The sequence below is a fragment of the Glandiceps talaboti genome, chromosome 11 (genome assembly GCF_964340395.1).
Source record: "Glandiceps talaboti chromosome 11, keGlaTala1.1, whole genome shotgun sequence".
NCBI lineage: Eukaryota > Metazoa > Hemichordata > Enteropneusta > Spengelidae > Glandiceps > Glandiceps talaboti.
Genome location: NC_135559.1, coordinates 11,378,759 through 11,398,758, shown reverse-complemented (window position 1 = coordinate 11,398,758; position 20,000 = coordinate 11,378,759). Strand labels below are relative to the sequence as shown.

Below are 20,000 nucleotides of genomic sequence, written 5' to 3'. Positions count from 1 at the left end.
TGTAAATTCAGTGAAATTCTCCAAGATTGCTATGGCCAATATTTTATCAAATTAGAATTTCTATTCACTGAGTCAAGAAATATTTTGAAGAGAATCTCAAATTTTAAAATATGTTTCGAGGTCTTTTGATATTGACATCTTCATTCATAATCAAAGACCTGTATGTACCGGGTAGTTAATGAAATCTTTATGAATGTTCATATTACCAAACTTATATACTCAAGTGGCCATATTTATGATGATTGGAGTATTTATTTTGGATTTTTAATTTATAAAACAATTTTACCATGGCTTCCTACTTAAGAAATCAATGTGAAACAACATATGCAAAGTCCTTGTTTGTAACTCGATAAATTGCAAAAGATTAATAGATGCATGAAGTGTTTACCTACATTAACAAATTTTACTTTTAATTAACTTTTTGCAATGTGTTGAGTTCAAGTACAAACCCAGACTTGGTCAATGTTAACAAACTTTTACATATATTAAAACTTTTGCAATTTATTGAGTTACAAACAAAGGCTTAGTCAATGTTGTTTCATTGATTTTTTAAGTAGGAAGCCACTAAAATTGTTTTATAAATCCAATATCCAAAATAAGTACCTAATCCTCATCCATATGGCCACTTGAATATTGTCACTGTTTTGCAAGTTTTCAGTTGATAGATATATTTTAACCATCACCCTACCCCTATACTAACTATAAATCATGGTTCAATCCTTATACTACCATATCATCCTGCACTCTCTTAATAATGGATAATTATTCAATCCATAGACACAGGTAAAATCTAAATGGACCAAACTTTTTGCGTTATATTACACAGTATTGTTTGCCTTAAACCCCATATTACTTTTTCCATTTCTCTTTTTTCTAAACTTTTTATGAACCTTAAGTCTACATTTAAACTTTTTCATTAAAATAAAATTGTATTGCTGATAGTGTACATAATAGATTACAGTTTATTTTGTTTTTGCTGATTTTTTTTCTTCAGTTTTCTCTTTTTCCAACCTTTTTGTTGTCTCCTAATAAGTAATTTTTCCTGTTGTAAAAAAATCAGTCTGCATGATGATGTTTTTCAATCTTCTCTGAATCTTTTTCTTGTCTTTGCACTTCCCCCCCCCCAGTATCTTTCAAAGTATACCTGATACAGATTCTGTGTAAATGTTAAAAGTGTTCTTTTTTTGAAACCACTTCTTTTTCAAGCCGTTTCTGAGAATCCTACACAGAATGTTAAATGCTTTGCAATCTGTGCTACACATCCGATGTTTCTTGAAGTGACAATATGGATGAGGATTGCATATTTATTTTGGATTTGTAATTTATAAACAATTTTATTATGGCTTCCAACTTGAAAAATCAATGTGAAGCAATGTTGACAAAGTCTGTGTTTGTAACTCAATAAATTGCAAAAGATTAGTAAATGTGTAAAATGTTTGTTATTGCACATACAATAACAAACATTTTACACAAGTTTTAGCTTTTTGCAAACAAAGACTTGGTCAATATTGTTTCACATTGCTTTTCCAAGTAAGAAGCTATGATAAAATTGTTTTATAAATTAAAAATCCAAAATAAATACCCAATCCTCATCCATATGGTCACTTTAATTTCCAGAAAGTGTGATCAGTGATTTGATTAACTTATTTACTTGCATCCTATGACATATTTCAGTGTTGAACTTATGCTAAGTTCTACATAGTGTAATGCTTCTTCACTCTTTCTTCTACTTACAGTGTACTTTAACTAAAATTCTTATTTTTAAAACTTCAAAACTTGTGGTATTACTTCGTAAATCTCTTGTCTTGGTGGTGCTTGAGTATATATAGACTACACTTCTGTGAATTTCTTGTGCATGTCGGGCGTTATTGTTCCTTCATTTAATGTGATAAGATGTAGAAGTATTATGCCTGTCAGAAGTTTGTAGATAGCTGTAAACAGAATTATGTTTTTCCAACATGGTTTTTTTTTTTTTCTGTCAAGGGGAAATATTTTTTTTGATATCTTTGCTCATACAGGTTAAATTTGTATATTTGTACCATTTGAATAGAGTATACTTGATATGGTAACTTACAAGCCTACTATCTTGAATGGTGCACTGCGTTGTGGGAAATATATAATTATAAAACTCAATATGGCAACTTATAAGCCTACCATTTTGAATGGTGCATTATGGGAAATACATCATTATACTATTCAATATGGCAACTTACAAGCCCACCATCTTGAATATTGCATTGTGGGAAATATATATTACAATGGCTGAATCGATGAATGTTTTGAACATTATAAAAGTCTCTGTGTTAATAACCACAAATAATCTAGTCTCCATGGTTACACATATACCCAAGTGAGGGAGTCTCTGTCTCTTTAATCAACACCAGATTAAATCTTTGATCTGCACATGTTCAGTATGGATAAGTAAACATATAGCAGTCATGCTATAAGTTGCATTGTCTGTATGGCATGGCTTCTCAATTGTATGAATACATGTGTACAAACATTCTTTTTCACAAAGTGAAGACATGTGCAGTACCAGTTACTGTAGTGTCTGTTCACCTTGGTTACTTCTTAATGATATTTTACATATTTGCCAAATATATTCATCAAAAGTCATACATTTCATATTAATTTTTTTTTCAATGATTATATTAATCTGTGTTGTAATAATTGTTGATTGTTGAGATATCAGTAATAATAATGAGACATGCATGTTTTTAATACATTCCTCATCATAAAATACCCAATGCTAATGATAATTCCACTTCCTTTTTTTATCATGTTTTATTTGTTTGAATGCACATAATTATGCATCCATATGGATAGGAAGAGGTGAAGGAAAACTTAGTTTAAATGCTTCCTTTTCTGTCCTATTTTAGTATTAATAGTACATCCCTTTTCTGTAGTACTAGTTTTGTTTCTTGGTCTATCTTTTTCTCATCTCATCTTGTCTGTATTTGGACTAATGAGTCATGACTGTCTAAATGGTGTAACTTATGCTAATATCTCTATAACAGCAGAGTTTGTGTAATACTAATAGTTGACTTTGCATGATAAAATGAATGCATCACTTTTTCGTGCAGTGCAATTCATCAATAAAGTAAACTAATCAAGTACATGTATGGAGGGAATGTTAAAACTGAATGAATCTATACTTTATATTACTAACATGCTCCTCTCATGTTTTTGTCAAAACAGAGAACTTTCTTTGTGAATTTTTTTTTCACAATTCCTTCATTTTACTGCAAGTGTTTTTTGTCCAATAAGCATAATTTGTGTTTTACTTGGTGAAATCATTTTAGAAATAATCAAAATCATAGATCAGCTTATTTAGTACCAGATTTGACCATCCTTATTTTGGGTGGTTTGCCAATGGTAGACTGTAAGAGATGCCATGTCATTGCACTCACATCACCCTCCATTCACCGGTCGATGTGTGAGGGCGCCCCATCACGGCATACCTTACAGACTAAGCCAATGATCGAAGCCAGTTTTCTTCTGTTTTACTGTGACCATTGTTACATTTGAAATATTTCTTTAACCAATGTACATGTAGAAGTCTATACTATACCTCTAAAGTAGCATAGAGTCTGATGCTCTAAACTATTGAACTATAGTTGATGGTCGAGGCATATGCCCTTTTTTTAGTACATAGAATTACACATGGTATTATCATGCAATGACTTTGGATTAGTAATGTTAACTTGCAAACCTAGTATTGCACTTTAGGATGTCCAATTTCTTGGTAAACTGGCTACACATTTTTTTTACAACCTTTATTCAAACAAGTTGTGAGAAATCATGAGTACATATACATCCAGTCAGGCTGTGTAGTCTATGCTCTCTGTTTTACAACTTGACTCTAGAACTTAAAGGAAGCTAATCATAATTAGCTAATGCTAATCGATTAACAGGACTCGCACTTCAGAGGAATTAAGCAATCATAATTACAACTGCTGACACAAGACTGTGGACGAACGGGACCCAGCTGTTACAAACAGGGAAAGTAAACAACTGAATAACACTACATTGGCCCAGCATATTGGAACAGCAGAGACTTGTATTACACACCATGGTTTGATGAGAACAGATTTATGGCCTCTTTATGAGTACATGAAATGCCAGGGTAACTGGAAATTTGTTTGTGAACCTGAACTATTATTTAAAAAGGCCATAAAACTGTTCTTATCAAATGATGGAATGTAATACAAGTCTCTGTACTTCCACCATGCTTAGCTGTGCCAAGTGGTATTAATCCAATTAATTTGTTTACTTTCAGTGTTTGTAACAGGTTCCGATAGTCCATGGTCTGATGTCAGTGGTTGTATATCAAGCTATCTCTATCTATCTCTATCTGTTCAGTGTTTATTTATCTATTGTATCTATTCTTTTATTCCAAACCTGAGAGACTTAACCAATTCTGGTTCCTTCAACTTCAAAACAAAAGTACAATCACAGTGTGTCTGATATCATGAAACATACAAAAGTCGACACCACACCCCAAAAAAATCATGATACATTGGTCAATATCGGTACTTTGAAAATAAGTGATAGTACATTTTTTCACTGGACTGAATTTGAAGGAACCCTTATACTTTTTAACAATCATAGATTTGTTGTAATACTTATTGTGGTGTTGAATACTTGAACATTGCATTTTATTGGCCCTTGATAAAATTATCCCAGAGACTTATCTTGTCTCTTGTTGTTTTGGTGTTGCGATCTCAAGAAACTCTCCACACCAATACCAAGACAAGTCTCTGAGCCATTATGAAATATGTTAGTCTAGTCCCTATACGGTGCATTACGATTTACACCTCCACTTAGTTAGAGACCACATTGGCATTCAGACTATAAAAGGATATGATCAGTGGTTTTTGGCATTGAACTTTTAGACAGTCTAGTTTAGTTCAGTAAATCAACAAGTATAAATTAAAACTCGTACTACTGGTACTAATAATTCAATAATCACAGAGTGTCTGTCTGATGTCATGAAATGTACACAAACACACAAACAGTCACCAGCGTTAACTGGAACTATGCGTCTGATATCTTGAAATGTGCACAATCAGTGTTCTTGAAATTGGAACTCAGCCGTTGCACTACTTACAGTTTGTCTGATATCAGAAAACAGGACACATAGTTATAAGTGAATCATGATACACCTCATATGAGGAAGTACCATACAACCTTTGTGCAGGACTGAAACATAGAAATAAAAGCTTTTAAATTCAAACCTCATTTGGAGCAAGTTCATATCATTCCATATCAAACTTGTATCTATCTCCTCAATTTCTAGTCTCCTCACGAAGTGTGCATTCTCTGTAGTTGGACCGATCTTCGTTTATTCAACAAACTCATACTATGTTTAATTTGTTTGTGGCTCTTTTCACTAGGTGATGGAGGAGTTTAAATCTAAGTACACTCATGGTGGTAGATCACAGGATGTCAGAAGTGATGCACAAAAGGTAAGAATAACTTTTAAACATATTTTATCATGGCTTGGCTGTATATCATCTTACAGGCAATATTTGTAAGAAAAAAAAGAGAGTGCAGTGTAATATATTTTTGTGAAAGACAACAAATGTTTGACCACTAGGGGCACTATTTGCCATCGGAATCTGACCATACATCATATGCTGTTATCATAAAAACAAAAGATTTTATAGTTTGGCCACTAGAGGCATTATTTGACAGCAGAATGTTGCCAAACAAGTATCAGAATTGTTTAATACTATTGCATGTTTTGAAAATCACCATTTTCTAACGTATTATGGTAAATTTTGAGTACACTTGATTAATTTATAATCCATCAGTTTCTTCTGTTGTCTTTTGTTTAAGTTTTAGGAACTCACGAAATTTGTGTACACACATTTTGTTGACTGTCTTTAGCACTGTCAGGTGTTCGGCATACATAATGAAAAGTTAAACCTCAATTTCATGTATTGTAGAGCGCCCTCATGTGATGCTACATTAATAATGGCTGGTCGGTATGTAACCAAAATATGGAATATTGTAAAATATTTCACCACAATTTTGATTTCTTCCTTTGATGCATACTAGGACTATGAAGAGTACTACAAAGCTGAGGAAGAGTTGAATGACCTCCTGAATCTGTACTCCAACAACTATAAGTGGTCTTATGGTGGGGAGAACAAGGTCTCTACACAGTTAAAAACTGACAGTGACAACAAGAGAGGTGAGGAAAAAAAGAACTGAAGTAGGAAATATGTTATAGTTTTGAACATTAATTGATATGACAGGGGTAGTCAGGGGCATTCAAGGGCAGTCAAGGTTTTGGCTAACTATTAAAGATAGGCACAAACTAAAACTGTTGTTGTGATAGGTTGATATATGCTATTGAATTGATGTGGGTTTAATTGGAGTCACAGTAGGGTGGCATTTCTGATGACTTCCATGACCTTACAGTGCATATTTTAAGACTTCCAGTGTTTACATGATCTTGATAACATGGTAATTAGATCTATACAACAGAGGCACTAATCAACCACACCGGACACCACTAGATTTTAGTTTGTGTCTACCTTACTTTCCTAGTAAGTAACAGTTGTACTTTAGTAGTCTGTCTACTGTTGTGGTGAATATATAACTGGCATTGCATGTGCCTAATCTACATATCGGTATAAAAAGGGGTCGACTCGGATTAACATGTCACTCATTATCATGTTAGATGACTTCGAGCATGCATGTAATATGCTCACAGAGCTCATACAGCACATACAAATGTCTTCACAGATAACCGTGTGTGAGTAATACCAAATTTGTATTGATTTTATTTTACACTTTCAGAGTATACTGAGTTAGGTGGAGATGAACAGCTTCCATTAGGTGAAGAATTTCAGGAACATGTGAAGTGTTTCGTATCAGCTGAGAAGCATGACTTTGATATCATTCATTTCAAAAAGAGAAGGAGACATGAGATCTCTTTATCTCAGTATTCTGCAGCTGGTAAATTGGTTGAAGAACTGCTGTAAGTATATATATTGGATAATGATCTTGGCCTGTTTCAATAACATGTATCTGTCTGTCTGTCTGTCTGTCTGTCTGTTTGTCTGTCTGTCCGGTTGTCTGTCTGTGTATGTTTGTGTCTGTCTGTGCTGTCAGTCTGTCTTTCTGTCTCTGTGTGTGTCTGTCTGTCAGTTTGTCTTGATAATTACACAAAATTATGTGATGTGAAATCATATCATGCTGTGAATGGCTCTCAAGAATCAAAAGTTTATGAGAATACCTTAATTTCATTCATTCTTATAAATTATTGTCATGGCAGTATGATTAAATTAACTGTTGTAAATGTTGTCAAATTTAGAATTTCAGGAAATAATCCTAGAAGTACAGAAAGAGAGAGATTACAACAGGAGGCATTAGATGTGAAGTGTCTACAGGTATGAGTCTATTAAATCAATCTAATGTGTATATATGCAATAATTAGAGATTATTTCCCAACATTTTTCTTTGTTCAGCCAAGGAAAATATGAGTGACCAAAGGGGCCTAATTGTCACTATGATTTGCTAGACGATTCCTGTTGCAAAATTTACGAAAGGTCAGGAAAAAATGGCAATTTTAAAGATTTGGACTCAGTCTTGTATTTCGAGGACCACAGAAACCATGAGTGATTTTGGCCCCTTGTTTTTGACATAGAATGACCAGGGAATATAATCCATATTTTCTGTTTAAAGTTAATAACTTGGCTTGTTACAACTTTGTACTGCACCAAAGTACTTAGATAAATCCTAGATATCAACCTGAGTCCTCAGGTCTTCTTTAGGGATGTGACGTCACGCGTTGTTTACGCTGTACGCATATGTGACTTCAAAACATTGTCCTAAACAGGTGGTAAAGTGTATCGGCCCACATCTCTCTTTATCAATGGTTCTAATGTTCTGATATAAATAGCTTCTTTGATTCCTCAGAAATAATCAGTCTTAAGATTTACTTGAGGTAGAATGTACCTGGGGACCAATTTCACTGAACATCAAAGGTCTTAAGATATTTTAAAACTTTGCCATATGAAATCTTAACCCTCGATCCTTTCGAAATAATAAAGAAATTTGGGGTTCATCGTATTGTTTAGGACTTTTCATGTCATTTACAGAAGGGGAAAACCACCAAACAATATATGGTACCCTTAGTACTGCATAGTATGTAGAATAGAAAATTCCTCTTTTCGTTGGTTTTACATTCTGGAAGAGGGTGTAAATGATTTAAAACATATTGTGAAGTTCATTTATGTTTCCATGATTACTTTTACAGTTACTGAGAGCACTGATTCACAATGAAGAAAGACAGTTACCAGAAGACTGGGCAAGCGATCCCATCAAGAAGCATGCAGGGTAAGTTTAGAAAATAAGTGATATGGATTATATGTAAACATGAAAGTATACTATATATGTATTCACTTACAGACACACAGACATGCACATGTACATACATGTACTGTCTCTGTCTGTCTGTCTGTCTGTCTGTCTGTATGTATACGTATGTATGTATGTATGTATGTATGTATGTATGTATGTATGTATGCATGCATGTATGCATGTAAGTATGCATGTATCTGTATGTATGTATTATGTATGTATGTATGTATGTATGTATGTATGTATGTCACTATGTGTTTCACGCGCACACACATACACACATCATGCACACACACACACAGTGCACACACTGGCCTCAAAACACCTCATTATATCCATATATAAAATCATAATATAATTTAAAATGTACCTTTGTATTTCTAAAGTACTTTACACAAAACTATACTTTACTGTTTGAAAGTGTGAATCTGATGACATGAAAACCATACCAATTCATGCAAGTATGTGTGTGAGATGAAAGAGGTTGACAGGGATTGTCTTATAATTCTACTTCACAGAAGTTATCGTTTAAGAGAAAGACTTGAATTATTCAGAACAAGGTAAAAATTGAAAATGGTAAAGCATGGCGTGAAGTGAAATAAAAAGATATGCAACCCACAATTTTTAAATTGTTCTTTGTCTTTTGGATTTGTTTGTGTATTTTAGCACTATTACTAATAAGGATTGTACTGTGTTGTGTTGTGGTGTGTTTGGATTAAACTGTATTCCGTCTTTGAACAGTTCGATCCCAGTCACAATACACAATTCAAGTTTTGTGCCTGTCTACCGGGTAGTTCCTAAACGATAGAAGTTACTATTACTACAATCATCTCGACTCACTTATGTCTAGTCACAGTCATTACTTTCAATTTCAATTCAAACAATCAATGCCAAGTGTGGTATTTGATAACTGGAGGTCATAAAATACAAGACGCCAAAGCACACTATTTTTATGTATAATGTTGCAATACAATGGATTGAACCTTAGACTGAGATTGAACGCCAAGACATCTATTATACGACCTCCTGTTATCAGATACCACACTTGGTATTGATTGTTTGAATTCAGCTTTCCAAAGAGTGTAATTGTTTATATACAGGGGTCTTATCAATTGAGTTTCTCTTGAAAATCACAGTTTTGTCTATTCCTTTCACGCTGGTCATGTGAATTTCATTGTAAAAACCATTATTTCAAAACTTAAATTTTCACCTTTATTTCAAACTTAAATTTTTACTCAACTATTGAAACTTTCCAATTTTTGACTTACACAGCCAACTTGAGAAGATATGCGATGTACAAAATGAACTCAATGAACATGGTGCTATGTTGAAAGTTTTACCATTGCTAGCCAGGACTAGTGACAGTCTAGCCAAGGAAGTTTTAGCTTTCCTCTCTGCTATGTTGTTTGGTGGTAATGAAAATGTACAGGTCAGTATATTTCCGATATTTTGGGTTTTATATGTTCAGGCCTTTTTTGATAGCCCAGAGACTTGTTTTGATGTAACAGGTACTATCTCAAGAAGCTTTGTTAGCTTCTTGAGATTGTAACACAAAGACAGGTTTCTGAGCTAGCTTTTTAAATGTCATTGTAGATTAACATTTAAAACGTCAAACATGATTTTTGTCCATTTTAATTTTGGTTTATATAACTTAATTTTAACATTTTGTGTAGTTCAGGTTTATATATATATTACTGGTAGATAAAAGTATTTAATTTACTGTTTATACCCAATACAATAACATGAACTTAAACAAATTCAAACAAATGAAGGTCAGAGTGTGAACAAGTTCTTGTCTTTGGAAAGTCTTGGGGTAAATTAAAAATCGTTTTTGACCATTTTTTACATGCCAAATACATATTATTACTAGTGTGTAAGATAAAATTAGCTGGCACCTACTGATTAGGACTGAATGGACGTAAAGTAATTTCCAGTCTAAATATATACCTGTGTGACGGCATGTTTAACTTGAGTACTAGCTAAGACTAGTATAGTAAAATAGAATGAACTAAAATCCTCAAATTAGCCAACTTTGAAAGGTTCAGTGCATTTTAAGTAAAGTATAGAAACTTATATCAATTTAAATGTCTTGTGGATCTAAAGTCTGCATCTTCAAATTGTATTCCTTCATGTCTGACAGGAAAGTCTGATAGAATATTTCCTGAGTACCAGAGAGGAACATTTCTTTATGGCTATCAAAAGCAGAATGAATCTATCAGCTGTGGCCACTAAAGAGAAGTAAGTATTATCAATATTCATTATGTTTCAGTGTACTTGTAGATGCTTAATTTGTAAAGCCCTTGTCTTAATTGTTACTGATTATTTGCCTTAATTATCTCAAAGACATGGTTGTCACTTGTCATGGGTATTCATTTTGAAGTATGTAGTGTGTGCTATATATATATATATATATATATATATTTGTGGCCTATTGAAAAATCTTCAAAATAGTAAGAAAGAACATTTTCTCTCTTTATTTTATTTTTTTTTAAGTTGATATTTTAAAATTTGAGAACACACCATTTATCAGCCCAACATGATTGTGATTGTTTGTTTGATTCAATACAGACTAAATTAAGGGAGAAAAATTAAAATTAATATCAGTGGATTGATAGACATAATTCTAAAATTAGTCATTTATTTTTTAATTTGTAATTATTACTACAATTTTTGACTTTTTTTCCATCATGAAAAACAGTAGTTTTTGTATACAAATGTACTTCCATCATCTAAATAAATATGGAAGTTACTCTGTCATGTCCACAGCAAATAGGCCATGCATCTGAAATTTTTATGAGGAACACTAGTCTAGTCCTGCATTTTGTAACAATGATAACATCTGCATAAAGGTATGAAACTAGTTAAGTATTTGAATTGATAAGTGTTTTACTCTATACACTACAGACATTAACATATGTTAAAACATTTTTATTGCAGACGTGCCTTACAATCCCAACATAGGGCTAAGATAGATGAAGCCTTAGAACAGCAGAAAAGTTTAAACAAAGCCATGAGACATGGTAAACTCGTTGCAGAGGTAAGCTTACATATTAAAAACAAGATAGTTTTTGTGTTTTATCATTCTTTGCTGCTTTCCCTTACTTGTAACTTTATGTATGTCATTGAACTTAGAGCCAGGTTCAATACTTGATCAATAAGGGCATGATTGTTCATTGTACATGAAAGCGTGTGATCACATAGTATGACTTCAAAAATTTGCTATTTCAGATAAACAAATTAATAATAACAGAACCCCATTCTGCATTAGTGCTAGTATGAATACTAAGGGTTATTTGTACTCGCACTTTCAGAGAGATAGACATCAATGCTGAATAATTAATCATTGCGTGATCAAGGTCCGTAGTACACAGATCGAAACGTCACATTTGTTTCCAATTTATCGTTCCAAAGTAACTATTATATTGTACTGTCCTGGTTGACTCTTGGAACAATAAACACTATATTCTCCATTTTTACAGGACTTGATAACACTAAAACATGCACTTTGAACTTAGAGCCTGGCAGAGATTTGAGCAGTTACTTTGATAGAACCCCATGATGTATGAGTGCAAGTGTGGTGTACTCAGAATATTTGCATGAGTGCTAGCATGTTTTCTGCACCTGTACTTTCATGAGTGTAGCAAGGGGTAGTCTATCAGCTAGCCCTCGGATGTTCTTCCGATAAAATACGACACACGGCTGAACAACGCTATCGAGGATGGAACATCAGGCAGGCCCTCACATGCGAACTTCGTTCGCTTATAGTTATAGCATCGAAAGAAAGCCCGAACGTCTAGCAGCAAGACTAGTAATAGTGTAGCAGAAAACACTGCAAGCATGAGTATAAATACCCTTTAGTATGCAGTCACATGCACACTGGCACTAATGCAGAATGGGGTTCTGTTATTATTACATAATTACGTCTATCTGAAACAGTATAAATTTCCCCCAAGTCATGTTGTGCAATCAAGCGCTTCCATGTATAAATAACGGTCGTGCCCCCAATTGCCATATCATTTGTATATAGATATACGATAAATGTTTTCGGTATTGCACTGCAGTGCAAATACCACTAGTATGCACTCGCAATGCTGCAAGTAATCTCTGGTACATATGTAAAAATTTAGTTTAGTGCATTTTTTTTTTAGCATTACAACATTGTCATTGTACTTCCACAGTCATTATTATTATTTAGCCTTATCTGTTGATACAGGTGTTAAATTTTGATTCAAAGTCACGAATAATTTCAATTCATCTATTATCAGGCCATCCTAGCTGGTTCTGCTCTGTTGCGGAAAGGAACATCTGCGGGAAGTAAAAGCAGACTTGGTGCCAGCAGAATGGGAAGTAAACGTTCTGGCTTAGTTGGGGTAAGAAAAGTTTTCAAAATACACTTTGTATATAGAGTAAAGAATCTGCCCTAGTCAGAGTAGCAAATTGTAGTATATACCTTATATGTAGGAAATGTTGTGGGTTAACTTGGGTATCTCGAAAGTAAGTATTGTAAATATTGATTCTTTGAACCATGAACAATATATTCTCCAAATGTCAACTACACAGTCATTCTTGCTATGCTGCTATGTAGTATTTGACAATCCTACTGTACTAACACAATACTAACACTGGCTTTCTCTTTTACTTTGCTGCACAGAGGCGAAAACAGGTAACCATCTTGTTCTACTCACTAAAACTTTTAAATACTGAATTCACATGCTATACAAGTAATTGTACAATAAACCCATCTTCCTACACATATTCCAAATCCTGGTACTGTTAATTAGACACACACACACACACACACACACACACACACACACACACACACACACACACACCTTTTAAATTATGTTTTGGCCCATGATATGTCTATTTTCTTGGTACTATACTTTATGCATTATTTCTTTTGACTCGAGATCTGCACACCTTATGACTTAAGGTTAAAATGTCTTCCTGATGTAATTTATGCCTTACTGAGTTTCAATACGATAAAAGTAAGAATTTCCTCCAATTGGCAGTATATCTGTGAAGGAGTAGGTTATTTTCCAAATAATTACTATAATGAAGTGCATTACCGCCCTCATGCAGGCAACAGCCCAATGCTATTGTTTTCTATATTAACAAAATATATTATAAATACTAGTGAACTAAGGGGCCTTGTCAGTACGAGTCACTAGATGAGTAGTGACAAACCCTTGGGTCATGAGTATTTCCAGATGAATGAAGTAAAACATTGGGGAATAATTTAATTATTTATACCTCCTCAAGTGTACCGGGTATTTATGAAAAATCCGGAAGATAATGGCAGTTTGAACATTTTGACTCAGATTTTGAACACTACAGAACCAGTTTCACAGACACGGGTTGTTGTAACATAGAACGACCAGGGTATATAACCCATATTTTCTGTTCAAAGACAATATTTTGGCTTGAGTATGGTATAACTCATGAAATCACACTTTTAATAAAAATATAGTTCAGTGATAGCAAAGCTTCATGGGTTCCGTGATAATGCAGAAGGAATGAGTTTTTACTGATATCAATTTCCAGAGTCAAAGATCACTAAAAAGACAAAAATTCCTGCAAGGAAGTAGACGTTCTTTGAGACCACAAAACAAAGTGAGTGACAAAGGAATGATGGTTGCTGGTACAAGTGCAAGTAATGGACCAAGTAAAAGGGAGGCATGGAAAGACGGACAAGGCATGGAAATGGAAATCAAGTATGCTCCAGGTTCTACTGTAGATAAAGTACCCCTGATACAGGTCGAAGGAGAAGGCTCCAAAGAAGACCTAGCAAATATAGAGTTTGATGTAAGTTGAAGAGAAACTAGTGAAGAATTTTATTTTATTTTAGAAGGTTACAATCTTTGGATGCAAGTTATCTTTTTTTCTCTTTTCTTTCTCCTTTTTCTCTTCAATATGTCTCTTTTCTCTTAGTTTTGTAATGTTGTGATGTATGTTATTTTATTTGCGAAAACTTCAAAATAGCGAAGAAATTGACAAAGCCAAATCACTGAATGAACGGATATCATTGAGCATGCCACTAATACCATTACTGGGCAAAGTGTGCAGGGGTGTGATATCGAAAATTGTTGCCCAGGTTTGATGTGTGCTCTCCATTGAATTATATTGAAATCGATACTGGGTATATGATTTGGATTATTAATACTGTTCTTCTGATATATAGAGAAATTAAAACAATATCCTACTTAATATGTTGTTTTTTTCCGTATATTTTGTATGACTATACAGGATCTACCACCAGAAGTCCAGAGGCTAATAGAGGAAGCTGAGGCTGATGACTTGGAATTTAAAGATGATGGATTCATTGAACTGGTACTTAGGATACTTGGACAGATGTGTGATGGTCAACACTCAAATTTACAGGTATGGTACCATAGTTTGAGTCTATTTATTACTCTGGTATGTAATAGAGCCTTCAGTTTACTAAGATAGACACAAACTAAAACTATTGTCGCAACATGTTGATATAACAGTGATAGGCTATTGAATGGATGTTGGTTTAATTATAGTCTCAGTAAGGAGGCATCATAGATTATGGACAGAGTTCCATGAACTTGCAGTATAGTTGTTTTTGGACTTCCAATGTTTACACTATCTTGATCACAGGGTGATTAGAATTGCACAACAGAGGATCTGCTATCACCCACTTGTGTAATCTACCACATTGAAGAACAATACATGTAATCTCTACCTATCTTTTATAGTAAATCGAAGGCTCAATTACCAGAATCGTAATTTTTCGCCTCACCAGGATATAGGATAAATTTGAGATTTTCAAAATAATACAGTCACGTATGCATCAACATTTCCATTTGTAAGTGGTTCTGAAAAATAAGCTAGTATAACCATGCAGTGAGCTTTAGCAATGTACCCGGCACACTTTGTCCAAATATAGTAGAAAAAATGTTGGCTTGGTTTAGTCAAGAGTTGAATTCTGTCTACCTTTGTGTGAAAAACATGATATCCCATGTGTGAAACACCAAGGCAAGTTCATTTGTTCTGTATTTGTAGTGTATGACAGTTATTGATAGTACTTTATAATAGAAAGCTTAGTAATGATTATCTGAACTATGAACTATGAACCTCATATTGTGGACATACAATTGTTCTTGTTTAAATCATGTTCAAAATGTAACATTTTTAAGTTGCAACTTTGATTACCAAAAATTGTAATACCAGTGACTCAAAGAGCTTTACAATGTACCTTATTTGGTTGTAGTGTTTTTCACCACTTATAACTTAAGTTGGCAAACCTGCGGAATAAAATCTCTGAGTAGTTAACCTCCTTCTTTCTACAATTTATACTTTCATGCCGTGGCTGAAATAAATTTGATTTGATTTCACAGAACTACCTACGTGAGCAGCCTGACAACATCAAAAGTGTGAATTTGGTGGCAGAGACAGCCAAGTTTTTAGATTTAGTGTATGCAAACATTGATGACTCCACTATTGCACTAGTTGAAGAAATTTTCAGTACTCTGAATGAGTATGCTTCAGTAAGTATCGACTTGTTTTCAAATTATCTTAGATTAAAACCAGTTTGATTTACGTTTTAAAAAGTTCAGTGTTTTTGCTAAAGTTGAGGAACTCCAGTAACAAAAAGGGAGAAAGGGGTAATAGTTGCATAGTTTCCCATACAGTCTACCATAATTTTGTTTGGGAACCCTGGTAAAATTACTGAGGAACTCTGTTAGATTTTATCTGCTTACTGCCTTTAACAAAAACACTGAAGTTGCTTTTTTGAGTTATAACTTTGATTAAAGAGATACAAAAAATTGTAATACAAGTGACTCAAAGACTTAAGACAGTGAATTCATTGCTGGTTGTAATAATGGCCCAGATGTGTGTGAATGTAATTGGTGTGTATTGGAGTGAGTTATTGATTATTTTTATTTTGCAGGGCAACCATGCGAATTCTATTGTGATCTTTGATAATAAAATCATTGAGTATACCAACTACATTCTCAGAGATACCAATATGATTAGTAAAATTGTACTTGGTCAGAACCTGGCTATGGTAAGGAAAATAATTCAAAATGTTAATATAAAGAAATTAATATATTAGTCTTTTATTAAAAGTAATTATTGTGTTATATGTTAATTAAATTCAATTCAATTTTAATCATAATCTATTTTGTAATTCGCCCCCAAACTATGGAACTCTTTGTCACTTGACATTCGCCAAGCCTCCAACCTGGATTGCTTCAAAACAAAACTGAAGACTTATTTGTTCACCAAAGCCTATGGTGTGCTTTAGCCATTCAGTGCTACTGAACAGAACATTGCTCTGGAAATTGGTGCTATAGAATGATTTGGTTGGTTGGTTGGTTGGTTATACCTACTTGTAATTTGGGGTGCTGGTTTTTGGGTGCAAAATCAAAGATCAATTTGACTTGATTTATTTTACCACATTACAGATACACACATTGCACATTTACCCACGTGATTCAATACTGAGTCGTTATATCTAATGCAACAGTTTCAGCTTATGGCAGTTTTTGAAATTTTGATTTTTGGTTTATTTTGTATAGATTGACCAACTGAAAATGTCCATTGCCAATCTCATAATGTCTATGATTGAAGAGAATGGTCCTGATTGGTCAACGTTAGCAGTAGAAGTCAAGGAAACTGTAGATGCTGAAGCTATACATGCCATCATGCTTGATTACTACAAGAGAGGAAAAGTGAGTCAATTTTGTCATTTTATGAATGTACCTGTTTATGTTTTCAAGTTATGACAATGGTAGATCAACTTAACAGCAAGCTAACCAGTGTTTTTATTAATGGTGATAAGTTAGAAGCAGGTAAAATCTACCCGAGTTCTCCTATCATTTTAATGGGGTTTCACACCAAACTTATGTTACAGTATATTGGTGTTATCATTGTTTCTCCTTTCTGTTAATACCAGGGTTCCCCACCCTAAGCAAAAACTCTGCTAATTATCACAGACACAGACTCTAACTATTATTGCAACATTTTGATCGAAGCTGAAATGAATAATTCTGTTACAGTATTACACTCCCAGTCTTTGACAGCAAGTTTTGTTTTTACATTATCTTGTTTTCAGTGATATCTGTATATTAAAGAAAGGCACAACTATCACTCACTTGTGTAATAGACCATCATGATGATGCAGCAGCAATAGTGTTAGTTTGTGTTTAATAAGTGTTGATAGCTTGTTTTCCGTAGTTATGCTTGGAGCAGTCACATTTATATTTCACACAAAAGGGCAGCAAACTGACGATTTGGCATGAATACAAAAACGTATATCTATTGTCCAGTGATCAGTCTGCTGATCTACATTTTTGGCAAATACTTTGAAGTTTTCCATTTTTTTTATAAAACAAGGTAGCACCAAAGAATGAGAAGGAAGACTATATAACAGTAGGATTTGCATATTTCCACATATTATGCAGACTAGAGGACATTGACAGCCACATTAACAGAGAGAGTAAGTAAGATAAACTTATCAACAGCTGTAAAAGTGTGTGTTAATGATGGCAGAATGTGTGTTCAATTTTTGTAGTTATCCATGATATAAAGCTGTAAAAGAAGTGCCAAAATGTGATTTGATTGGTAGTTTATGTGTTTTCACTTCATTTATCTCTGTGTTTGTCCATTTCAAAGAATATTTAAAAACAATATTGATGGATGAAGATGAAATTTTGCAGAAAGATTGGTCATTAAAAACAAGGGCCTCTAATTTAGATTTTGTTGGAGAGTTGATTCTGATTTGGGAGTTCAGTGATACCATGGCATTTCTAGTATCAACCTTTAGGCTCCAAACCTCAATAGTGCCCTTTCTGGGTTTTTGGACTAGTTTATTTGAGCGTCAAAGATACTTTAATGCACAGGGGCTTGAATTCGAAATAGGCCTTATTTATTTATTTGCCACATAACATACTAGACTCTCTCACAGTCCTCGGAACTTCGCTTTACTAAAATCGACGCTAAATGAATTATTTTGTATGTACCGATGCCGTCTACATAACGTACTCCATAGTAATCGAACAACCTTGTACTGTGCGCCCTCATCGACCACATAGAGATATTTGTTCGTTGACGTGTGACTGCGACGCTCCGTATTTTCGCGAACCTTGGGGCTTCGCGATAACACGGAGCGTCGCACTCACATGTCAACGAATGGTTATCTCTATCATGGTCGGTGAGGGTGCACAGTACAAGGATATTCGAGTACGGTTAATTAGCTGGCATCGGTACATACAAAATAATTCGTTTAGCTTTAATTTTAGTAAAGCGAAGCTCCGAGGGCTGTAAGAGAGTCTAATAACATACCAGTTGGAGACTGTCTTTGCTGAAGGCTTGTCTGTTTTTTAGGTAGTTTACTTTATATTTACACAATGATTAAATTGAACTGATAATTAATCTAAGCTAGTAAATGACATTCTATTTTTAACCTATCCAGATCTGATCAAGGCAGGTGACCATGATCCAGCCTATGAAGCCGAGTGTCAGAAGGCCTGGGACTTCTTCTCTAATAATTCCCAGTCAGTTGAACTTCTTAAAGATTCAGAAATACAGAAGATTCACTTCAGAGTGAAAGATACAGTAAGTTAATGCACAGGGGGCTTGAAATTGACCTTGTTTGTTTGTTTGTTTGTTTGTTTGTTTGTTTGTTTGTTTGTGTACAAATATTTATTTTTTACTTTATTGTTTACTTTTACATTAATTTTGTTTTTCGAAAATGTGTTTTCCCAACAAACAAGGTGTCATGTAATATAGTAATGAACAGATTTGTAAAGCTGGTGTTTGTAATGTAGACATGAAAAAAAAAGTAACTTAGTTGTGTATCAAAGAAAACTGCATGTAACTCTAATTGAAGTTCCAACCTCATGAACCTGTTTGCTCTCGGAATAGACTTTCATCAGACCTAATCATCACTTGAAGCCAACTCCCTAGCTATCTGCTAAATGTTTATTGAGTGAATCCAGTTACAAAAACATACAGCACTCCAAAAAATATATAGCAGACACCCTCAGAAAGAATTTAAAAACCTATCTTTTCTCGCGAGTACTGTACAGTGCCTTGGAATGTCAAAATTGCTACTAACTGGAACTTTGATGGATACCCACAGTTACTGCTTCCTGGAAGAACCTTGAAACCATGATCATACTTATTTGTAAAAGTTTTCAATGTATAACTGCACAGCGTCCCTGAAATTTACTTCATATTGGATATAGGCACTCTATAAATTGTCTGAATGATTGATTGATGATTGATTGATTGAATGAATGATTGATTGAAAATTGTGCTGTATAACTTGATTGAGGGATTGCCTTGTTTTCACTGGCTGACATGTTGTACCATCACTTTTCAGAGTGTTTTGAGAGAAGAGGTGAAAGAGAAAGTGAAATGGAATATCAATCGAGAATCACCCAGTGACAAGATAACAGATTTCACAGATTGGTCTAAAGATATTATGCAAGACATCAGATACCAGACCAAGATATTATCATACCCATTGGCCAAATTTTTCCTTGTACTCACGTAAGTTCAGACCATGTTTATTCATTGGCCAAATTCTTCATTGTACTCACATAAGTTCAGACCAATTAGATATTATCATACTCATAGGCCAAATT

General features: G+C 34.0%; 1 protein-coding gene across 1 annotated transcript in view; it reads left to right on the top strand.

Moving 5' to 3' along the window:
- LOC144441963 (inositol 1,4,5-trisphosphate-gated calcium channel ITPR1-like) overlaps positions 1-20,000 on the top strand; it is a 108,255-nt gene that overhangs the window by 59,032 nt on the left and 29,223 nt on the right. The window contains exons 43-59 of the mRNA XM_078131234.1: positions 5,397-5,468; positions 6,064-6,199; positions 6,811-6,991; positions 7,328-7,403; positions 8,273-8,352; positions 9,649-9,805; positions 10,517-10,614; positions 11,314-11,413; positions 12,642-12,746; positions 13,924-14,184; positions 14,626-14,760; positions 15,744-15,893; positions 16,298-16,414; positions 16,929-17,081; positions 17,746-17,848; positions 18,824-18,966; positions 19,736-19,905. Coding sequence (XP_077987360.1) covers positions 5,397-5,468; positions 6,064-6,199; positions 6,811-6,991; positions 7,328-7,403; positions 8,273-8,352; positions 9,649-9,805; positions 10,517-10,614; positions 11,314-11,413; positions 12,642-12,746; positions 13,924-14,184; positions 14,626-14,760; positions 15,744-15,893; positions 16,298-16,414; positions 16,929-17,081; positions 17,746-17,848; positions 18,824-18,966; positions 19,736-19,905 — 2,237 coding nt within the window. The remainder of the gene's footprint in view (positions 1-5,396; positions 5,469-6,063; positions 6,200-6,810; positions 6,992-7,327; positions 7,404-8,272; positions 8,353-9,648; positions 9,806-10,516; positions 10,615-11,313; positions 11,414-12,641; positions 12,747-13,923; positions 14,185-14,625; positions 14,761-15,743; positions 15,894-16,297; positions 16,415-16,928; positions 17,082-17,745; positions 17,849-18,823; positions 18,967-19,735; positions 19,906-20,000) is intronic.